This window comes from Bradysia coprophila (genome assembly GCF_014529535.1).
Source record: "Bradysia coprophila strain Holo2 chromosome X unlocalized genomic scaffold, BU_Bcop_v1 contig_98, whole genome shotgun sequence".
In the NCBI taxonomy this organism is placed as follows: domain Eukaryota; kingdom Metazoa; phylum Arthropoda; class Insecta; order Diptera; family Sciaridae; genus Bradysia; species Bradysia coprophila.
The window spans coordinates 1,194,138-1,204,367 of record NW_023503371.1 but is presented as its reverse complement, the minus strand read 5'-3'; the positions used below and the strand labels follow the sequence as shown (position 1 = coordinate 1,204,367).

Below are 10,230 nucleotides of genomic sequence, written 5' to 3'. Positions count from 1 at the left end.
AACTGGCAGAAAACTAATGAGTAAAACGAATAAGAGTACGAAAAAGACATCCGAATCGCCGCTTTTAATCATATTTTTATGCTATGTACGTGATCATCAACATGTTACCTGATAATAAAATCGCAAACGAGGGCACCAAGGTTGTTGCTTTGAATTTTTTTTAAAATGAGTTTACCTACTGTTCATATGCTGGTAAAACACCTCATGTATTAACAGATTATTATGCTCAGTGATCAAATTAATTAAATTAAATGTGCAAGTGAAACGTTGATTGCACTACACGATTTTCTTCAAGGAAAAACCCAATGGGATATTGTATCTTGCTTGTTGCTCCTTTTTAATATCAGGGAGTTCCGGATATATCGGTCAAAAATTAAATGTTTCGTGCTGATGTGTTCATAGAAATTCAAAACGAAATTCATAGAAATTATCAGCTTTATGTCAGTCGTCTAAAGAAAATATTGTTTGAAATAAGACGCTGTGCCTATTTGCACTCTGATGATTTTACATGTAAAAAAGTCACCACATCATCAAGGCGACGAGAATCATCACAGGAGGTGAATTTTTGTATATGTATATGCGTGACCTACCCAAAGTTTACAGGCTTGCTAATTACAATGTTTATTCTAGTATCAAATTCAGATCCTATAACAGTCCAGGCCCGAGACTGTGTCGTCTAGTTTGTTCGATATACGCAAGAACTATAGATTTTTGGCACTAGTGCGATAATTGTAGATTGCATGGAATGCTGCGAAAGTAGTTCATTATATGAAGTAACGATTATGTGATAAAATGAGGTACTATTTTTTCGGAAACCAATTTTTTAAGTTTTTGCACATTATCACAGATTTTCACACATTTTACCGGAAAAAATTTTGTTGGTACAATCAGTGAAGAAATGGGAATATTTGAGCCGAAGGTAAGATAAGTTGATCAAAACCACACGAGTGAGTTTGAGAGTCTCACAAAATTGTTTCATTTTGTAATGAATAACTTTCGCAGCGTCCTGGTTTATTGATGGCTCATGCGAAAATTCTTTATCACAAAGGAATTGACGTAAAATGAACCGAAAATATTATTCATGCAATAAATACTTTCGTAGTGTGCAAACTGCTACGTAATGGTAAACTTTCCATAGAAAATCGATACTTGTAGTGATACGGTTTTTATTCATCTACTGTGTAAAGCAACAATATTTCCCTTATTTCACATCATATGTCTGTAACATAACTGCAAATGGTTCTCCAGTAAGCAATGTTGAAATTACTCAAAATAAAAATAAAAATCTCACCATCAACCACAGCAAATAAGTGTTATCACCTCTTCATCGAAGGGTACATTAAAAAAATATCCACACAAAATGTCTAAAAGAATCAGAAACACTTCGGAATCTTCACTTTTACTTCACTATACACAGCTCTATAATTCCTCACCCGTTATTTTCACAAAGTTACTTTCAAATTGATGTCAATTATTAATTCTTAATGGCAAATCTTAAATAAAAGCAATTAAAGTTTCGTGTTTAAACGAACGTTAATCTTGGTGTTAGCACACGTTACCAACGGCCATAGAGAAATAATGCAATAATTGTATAATTTTGACGAAAAGTAGGTATAAGCGTTACACTCGAAAACATTTAGTAATGCAATGAACGAGGAAATTTGAATTACTGACAAAAATTATTTGAAGTCGTTTGCATTTCATTTTTATTCGTTAATGTGTTGTGGATAGCACCAAATTGTACTCTGTTTGCCAACAATTAGTTTTGTTGATGGGAAAATTGAAAGAAGGGCCGTGCCGGGTTAATTCAATTTTCTTTTTTTTTTACCATTTTAACAGTAAAATTTTGTGGTTTTACATTCCGTCTGCATTCAGCGTAGATAGAAAATATATTTTTTGTTAAAACTCTCAATTATTAGATAGTGATTTTGCAACAACTTTAATTTTCAATTTGAATTGCTGACTATTGTTATAATAATTCGTGATGACGAAATTCAAAATAGTGAACCCAATTACATACCGGCTGTGCTGAATTTGATTTTGTCTGCAAATTAGTTTAATTAATTCAAATTACTGAGCTGAGAAAATGCACAAACAATGATTAATGTGGTTGATTTGCATCTAAATTTTTATTTCACATGTAATTAGTTAGACCTGGTGTCATATCACTCGATAATGCATCAAATAATGAGGAATATAACAGTATTTGCAATACATGTTTCGGCGACAATGACGTTGGTTTAACATTTAACTTGTTACACTCTACGCGTACGTAGTTTATTGATAGCCTTGTGCTGCTTATTTGGATTCCACGGAATATGCATCTCATTAGGGAAGTTATATAGAAATGAGTTCGCATTTATGAAGCGTTAGCATAGGTTTAATTTAGAGATTCGGCTTTTAATTCATAACTACGAAGCATGTGGTCCCAATTATACAATGACAAGAAATCTCGTCAGTCACGGGTAAATCTGTCTGTATACATTATCTGCCACAGCCCCATTTTTTTGGCTACAGCTGTGACATACTATTCCGCACTCGTATTGAGAATGAATTTGCGAAAAATTTATCCAGCTTATATGGGAATGACATCCGATCCGAATAACTTTTTTCTGGTTGTCTTTTTATTTTTGGCGTAGAGTTTTAAAAGTGAGCTGTGTCGCGACATGTCGCATGTTGAAAAATATTTATTTTTAATCTCAAAGTTGAATTATTTCGCCAATAAACAGACGATTTATTTGGAAGTGTGCAGGTTTGTAGTGCTTAGAAAGACGCTGCGATACATACCCAAATTTTTTTTTTTTATTTATTTCACACCAACAAACGTTCAGCAATTTACGGTTCGTTTTTCCATGAAATTTTGCAATGAGACTCCAATGTTTATCCTCGGCTTATTGACGAAATCGCGAATGCGCACGTTGCTAGGCCACGTACTGGAATTCATTATCAAATCATATTTGTCGACAGGAACGGTCACTTTGAATTGCAAGAAATTCATGTCATCCACAGTTTTACCACCCGGCAACAAGAGCGACACACGAATTTTTCTTTTGTCGATCTTCAATTCGTCCGCCAAGTAATTTGCTAAATAGTCAACGGAGATGCTTTTGCCAATATTTGAAACAACGACCATTTTCACGGGATGAACGACAGGGTCAGCATTAGACGTACCAATATTTGAACCATTAGCACATTTCGCGATCAATCCATCATCTATTTCTTTTGTTTCACGGTAACCACAATTGTCGAGCTTATCACGTTCTTCAGATCCATTCTCACGTTGACAATTCTGATCATGCGAATCAGCAGTATTGGTTTGGTTTTGGATAACATTTCCGGTGCCAATCGTCTTAAAAATTCGGTCCATTAATACCTGAAGGTCATTCAGGAACTGAAGCAAGTTGTTGGACAACGAACTGGACAAACGTTCAATTGACTCATTTATCCCATTCACCACAGACGAAATGTTTCTGCTGCCATCGTTACAGGCATGACAATACCAGTGTATGTTAGGACAATTCGACACGGCAGCTAACATCGGCTTCGTAACAGCAACACATTTAATGTGAAAATGTTCACCACACAGTCCGGCACATGTTATAAAATCTGAGCTCAAAATTTTATTGTCACAGCTCTTACATTGAGACGCCATTGTTCGATTGATTACTTTCAGCACAATGCAGTTCTTCGTTGTGTTAGTACACGGAGCGTTATTTCTTCTTTTTTTGCCAAAATTCAGCTCAAATTCCACATTTAACAACGAAACTTTCAGCAATTTCAAAAACAGGTCAACTACTGGATCGAAAGACAAATAATTCAATTTCAAAGATACAAGACTAATTATCAAATTACGAAATTTTTCAAGAGAGCAAAACAACACGTTCGATCTTTTTGACAACGCACAAGGTCGAAAGATCAATGTGTGGAAGCGCTAGACATTGAAAATCAGTATATGGTTTTCGGTTTTGGAATCTCTTGGACAGCAGAAAATTTGACTACGTCGGAGAACTTCTAAGGGCGCCTCTGCCGCCATAAAGCCACTAAAAAACGAAAAACCTATGAGACCTCGTTACTAAGGGTTTCTACTTTCCAAATGATACCAAACACTCGTAGGTATCACCCGACGAATGTATTTTTTATTAGTACACACAGTACGTCTACATGAAGAATAATTATGGAGGAAAAAAAATCATTCCAACAGCCTCTTTCTTCGCATTGAACGTGATAATATCAATCTAAAAATAGTAAATTACTCTTCAAAATAAAAAGACAACTAGAAAAAAGTTGTTCCACAAAATTGTCAGGGGAGACTAACAATTCTATAGAGCCATCGATCGTTCGCATCAGATGTGGCTTGAATCTCAGTTGTTCGATACCTTGGCAAATTCATTCTTGAAATTATGACATGCTTTCTCAAACTTGCATCAAAATGAATGACATTTACGCTGTGATCTCCTAGATTTTCTATTTTCAGTTTAGTAGTAGTAGTAGTAGTAGTAGTTTAGTAACGATTACTTATCTATTATCGACAATGATGACGAAAATGTGAAATGAAATTAGCTATGAACTGTTAACATTCTTGATGTGCCCACAATTTTTTTTTTAAATACTTCTTTGTGTATATATACAGTGAACGACATCTCAAATGTCTCACTGACATTTTTTTCAGAGAATGTCATTGTGAATTTGCAATGACACAATAAAATTCTCAGAAAAATTTGACAGTGAGACATTTGAGATGTCGTTCACTGTAGGGTCAACTCTTCTCTTGTCTCAAATTTTATCTATAAATATTATTTACAGTTGAGATGAGTGGGCCGCTCGAAAAAGCGTGCTTGTCCACATGTCTGCAAACGGACATAATTTGTAAATTACCGGGCAAAGGGGTATTTTCGAAAAAATATTTGCACAGCATCGGCATTTTCAGTTAAGGATACCCGCAAATATTATAGTTTTAAAAATTGTTTAATTATTATTAAGGTGATGGAGAGTTGACCTAAATTGACAAAGCCAAACTTTGAACTTGAATTTCTCATCGATTTTGGAACCATGGTACATGGAACCACTTTTATTCGAAAGATTTATCTTTTGTTTACAAAATTAACATAAATTTTATTAATTATTGAAGATTTCGTTTAACAAAGTTAATTAATTAATAAAAATGCAGAGTTAACCTACGTGAACCGTGAGTTGTCCGATTTCATATAAGTTCAACAAATCGTGAATTGTCCCATATACAAACGTCATAGGACAACTCGCGGTTTATTGGATGGTGAGTTGACCGATCATTTTGTCTTCATACAAATTTACACGGACAACTTAAGATCACTTTTCCACTAGGTCAACTCTCCATCATTTACCTTAAATGATTTTAAACTGTTATGGCTGTATAGGTTTGTTAGAAAAAGTACAGAATTTTGTCTAACGATTTCAGGTCGGGAACCGTCTTTAAAAGGTTTTTTTCGTGAGGGCTTACACATTTTCTAGTTGTGGCTCCGGGCATCAAAAAGAGGTTGCCCATCTATAATTTACGGCTCAGCCTCATTATTATAAAATAGACAGTTTTCTAATAAGGCTAAAACAATTATAAGTTAGATAGATGTTCCAAAACAGCAACAAGCAACAAATTGCTGGTTATAAATTAAGTGTATCAATCGAATTGACTTCTTGATTGGCAAAAAACGGGACTGATAAATCAAATTTATTGCGTAATCGTGACACAGATCACTCGAAACAGTTCAATAATTGTTCATAAAATAATATGGCAATTCAATGTTTTTAAGTGAAATATATCAAAAACGCAATAGAATATGTTGCACGAAATTATGGAAAATGAAACTACGTAAAAAAACAACTGATATGAAATGCATGACCGCCAAAACGATATTAACGTAAGTAGAAAAAAATAAATGAAAAACACGTTTGTTCATTATTTGTAAAATGTTTTCTTTATTTAAACCATTGGTAATTGGGCTCCTTTTGAAATCAAAAACAATAATTAAAAAGTTTGCACACAAAATACCAAAACGATTTCGGTGTTTGATTTTTCTTTTCTTTTAAACAGACGTCTAAAGCAAAAAGTTGCAACGTATGATTCCACCAGAATTTGAAATATTAGTTTCTTTTCACTTCAGAAAAAAAAACTTTTGCCACAAGAAATTCAATTTCGAATGAACAAAGTCTTTATTTGTGAAGACAGCCATAGACCTTGCGAATTTTCTATCGTATCGGTTGAATGTAACACTCTATAAATCGTTTGCATTCATATGCTTTTAAACGCTTTTGGCATAAATTAGCAAAACAAACATTGCAGTTTTTTCGTCTTCGTCTTATTGTTTTCGTCGTCCGATGCCTCCGATATTGATACCGATAAATCTTGATTGGATCAAACGTATTATACACAAAGTAGGATTAAGTTCAATGCTAATATTTATGGTTCTACGAATGTTTGAATCGCGAGACGTAGGCTTGTCCATGTCCGTAACCCTGAACCAAATGTAATAAAATTCGTATGAACTCTAATAAAACACACGAGAGGTAATAAGTTTTGGGAGCGGAGGTCAACAAATTAATTTGTGAATAAATTGAATGTTTAACTTCATTTAAATATTTCCAATCGGTTAATTAGTACCGGAATGTTAAAGTCGATGAATCAATAAAAAGCTCGTCACATTTTTCCATTTTACCCTTGTTCTTCGACCCGAAGAGAATATTTTTATTGCTCTGTTGGGTAGACCACCGGTTTTCTTGAATTTATATACGAACTTTTCGGTTCCAATTATTATTTTCTTTTGCGAAATAGGAACCTTCACACAACACAAAATGCTTGACATATTCATGCGTATGTTTCGGAAATTTATCTTTTTTCAATGAATTTTGTATGTATCATGAGACGAAAGTAATAGCCCGACAATTCAAGGAATTCAACATTTTCTTGTGTGTCCAAGCGTTGGACAGTTAACCACGTGTGACAACAGAACGGTCGGTTGTGGTACATAGTAACGGAATTCGTTTTATTTTTCCAATTTTCAATTAATTAAACTTCCTGCTAGCAACTAGTCAAACAGAAAATTTGTACCAAGAGAGAAGAATTACGATCTACCACTCACTTTACTTCTCAAATTGCACTTAAATAGCCAACAGAAATTACTGAGAAAGCCAAAATGTTCTACACAATTCAAGTCTTGCTGTTCAACTGAACTTTAGATGGTCCATAAAATTTTTACTTGCAGTCATATTTCTATTAAATTCAAATATTATTTTAACAAATCGTGAGCCGCTTTAATGCCAAATTTGAACCACACGCCATCATCAACACAAAACCTTACGAAACGAAAATTTAGTTTCAGTGGTCTGGACGTCCTTGCAATATTGAACAAATAATAATAAATACGAACGAACTTTTTTCTTTCTTAACTTTTCAACTCACATCAGACATGATCTTTGTATAATATGCCTGATGTATGCTTACATGTATAGAAAATGGTTTTATGCTTTTACATTGACTTTCGGCACAATTAATCATAAAGGTAATTAATATGCTGAAGTACGAAATTGTTTTTTGTCGGTTAAAAATGACAGTGACATCGACACCCAGTCATACTTTTTGGGGAAATTCATTTTTTATTTATTGTTGCATTTCGGACTGGATTAATTTTATTTGCAAAACAATTATCGACATTTAACAGTAAATATCGATTGATAATTAATTAAGTCGATGTTTGAATTGTAATTAACCGTAAAACGTGTGAATTTTTTTTATTTATTTACCGAGCATAACGCGTAGGCTTTTTTTATAATTTTTTATTTGTTCGTTAATATTCCATCTAACTCATGTAAATAATTGCGAACTATTAAAATATTTCTTTTTTTTGTTAAATTTTATCGTGTGTTGTTCGATTTAATTTCCTTACAAAGAGTGTGCTAAATGATTTTTAACCATATTTTCTGTATTTGTTTGATGTTCAGTTAATTACTCTTGATTGACAGTTTTTAGCATTTTAAATCACTTATAGAGCAAAAGTAAGTCCACTTTTTCTTTCCTTTCAAATGTACCCATCCACTGCTTGTTCAAAATTTTCCTTTAATTCACGAATTACCTTATTAGACAGGAGTCGCCGTGAGATGCCATATTGGAGGCAAATTTGAAAACGAAAAAGTGGTTACTGCGAAGGGTTTTCATTTAACATTTATTAAAGAATTTACATTCAGTTACGTAATTTAGTTATTTGTATGGAGACTGCTAACGTGATGTTAGATTATTTGTTAAAATAATGTACATTTCAGTGATCATATTTTCATTGAAAGAACGTTCGTGCCTATTTTTCGAATATATCTTGGCTCTTGCCGCATTTTTAAGAGTGTAATTAGTAGGTAATTTTGGCAGTGTCAAATGTCATTTTTATTTTATAAGATAAAAATGACATTTGACACTGCCAAAATTACCTTTTTCTATTACCCTGCTTGGTGCTTTGCTTTGTTACTTTCTGTTTCGTCCGTTAGTTCCAGTTAGAGGGAAAACTCCTTAAAAAAAGTCCCAAATGCTCAATAATTTGAATTAGATACGTTCGGTGTCTGGCACCGATATTTTTTTTTCTTACAAATGCGGTCATTTCAACCCCGAAAATCACTCTAATTGACTAAATTTGTATAGAAATCATTCCGCCAATACAATTTTTCACCGTCTTAAGAATAGAAAATGTGGTGAAATCAGTTTTCCAGCTCATCATCCTGAGGGAATAGGGTTGGAAGTGACGAAAATGTTTAAATTTCAGAGATTTTTTCCAGAAACTAGATTCTTGAGATGAAATGAGGAAGAACAGATGACGCAATTTTTGTTGCTACCCTTGATTTACATAGTGACGTATTGACACCTAATGCACAGTATATTTCAAAAATTTCTTTTGATCTTTGCGCTTAAACAAAAGAAATTTTTAGGTAAAATTGTGCATTAGGTTTCTATACGTCGTCAAGGGTTACATTTTCTTCCGTAAAACGCAGAATACCCCCTAAAATGATATCAATTTATCAGTGGTTTTGGAAGCATGTACTAACGTCACATTTCGCTTTTTAAGGGTTGATTGTTAATCTTTTTACTCCAAAATGAAGTCGGTCTAAAACAATAAAAAAATCTGAAAAAATCGGTAAACCTTTCGAACGTCTAGTCTGTCACGTATTTGACGAAACTAAAAAATTAGCTCGCTAATGTGCCAACACTGCTACATCAACTTTTTTGTCTTCTAAAAGTTCCACCTTCTTATATTTTAAACACTTTGAAGCACTAGACTCAATAAATACTTGGAAAACGGTGACATTGCACACTCATACACAGAAAATTGATTCAAAAATTTTCACTGATACAATTAAATTCTTAACATAGCTTAAGCCCTTGGCTTTCGATGATAGCTTACTGCAGCCGATCCCGAATTCCTTGTTACAAATTTGTTTTAACAGCTTGAACATGCTAATCATAGCTTTTTCAATTTTAATAATTATCAGTATAGCTTTCTTTGGAGCCTACATTTTGGCGATTTTACAAGGAACGGTCGGAACCAGCTTTTCACTTTCAAAACTTTGCAATGAAACTGTGATACAAGTTTCTGAAACCGAAAAGAAGATGTCACCATAATCAGATTGTTAATTTTAATTGATGTATTAGCCAAGGTTCTGAAAGAACCAGGTTAAGACAACTCTGAGTTGATCACGAAGACGGTGACACACAAATTGAGTTCAGCGGCTACGAAGTTTATATGAAAAAGGCAACGTAACAAAAACAAAATTCCGAATTTTCCTAAAAAACATTTTCTTCAAGTTGATTTCACACACAATCTGTACTGAGTGCGTTTATCGATTTCGCCTTAACCTGTTCTTTCAGAACCTTGGTATTAGCAACTCGCGAATTCAGTTCTAAATAACATGACAGATGCATTTACGTCTAGGTAAGGTAAGCCACACTAAATTGAATATTAGAACAAATCCTTTTAAAGAATTTAGTGCAAATTAGTCCTGTAAATTGAAGACAATTGACATCTCGATATAAAAAGCTACGACTCCTAACTCCTTCGTAGTGTGTATCGGTACGTAGTGGAATACTAAAAAGCATCTGGACGAATTGATGAAGTTGACTTTATATTTAAATGAGACAAACAAGATTCTTCTTATGATGATGTCAAAGTCATAAAAAAAACTCTAGCTCTTTAGAGCAATCCTTCTATGGATATACATCTGATT

At 33.5% G+C, this 10,230-nt stretch overlaps 1 protein-coding gene across 1 annotated transcript; it reads right to left on the bottom strand.

Moving 5' to 3' along the window:
- Positions 1 to 2,827: 2,827 nt before the first annotated feature.
- On the bottom strand, positions 2,828 to 3,652 carry LOC119070531. Its single transcript, XM_037174905.1, has one exon. The coding sequence runs from the start codon at positions 3,650 to 3,652 to the stop codon at positions 2,828 to 2,830; it is 825 nt and encodes a 274-aa protein (XP_037030800.1).
- Between the last annotated feature and the right edge of the window lie 6,578 nt (positions 3,653 to 10,230).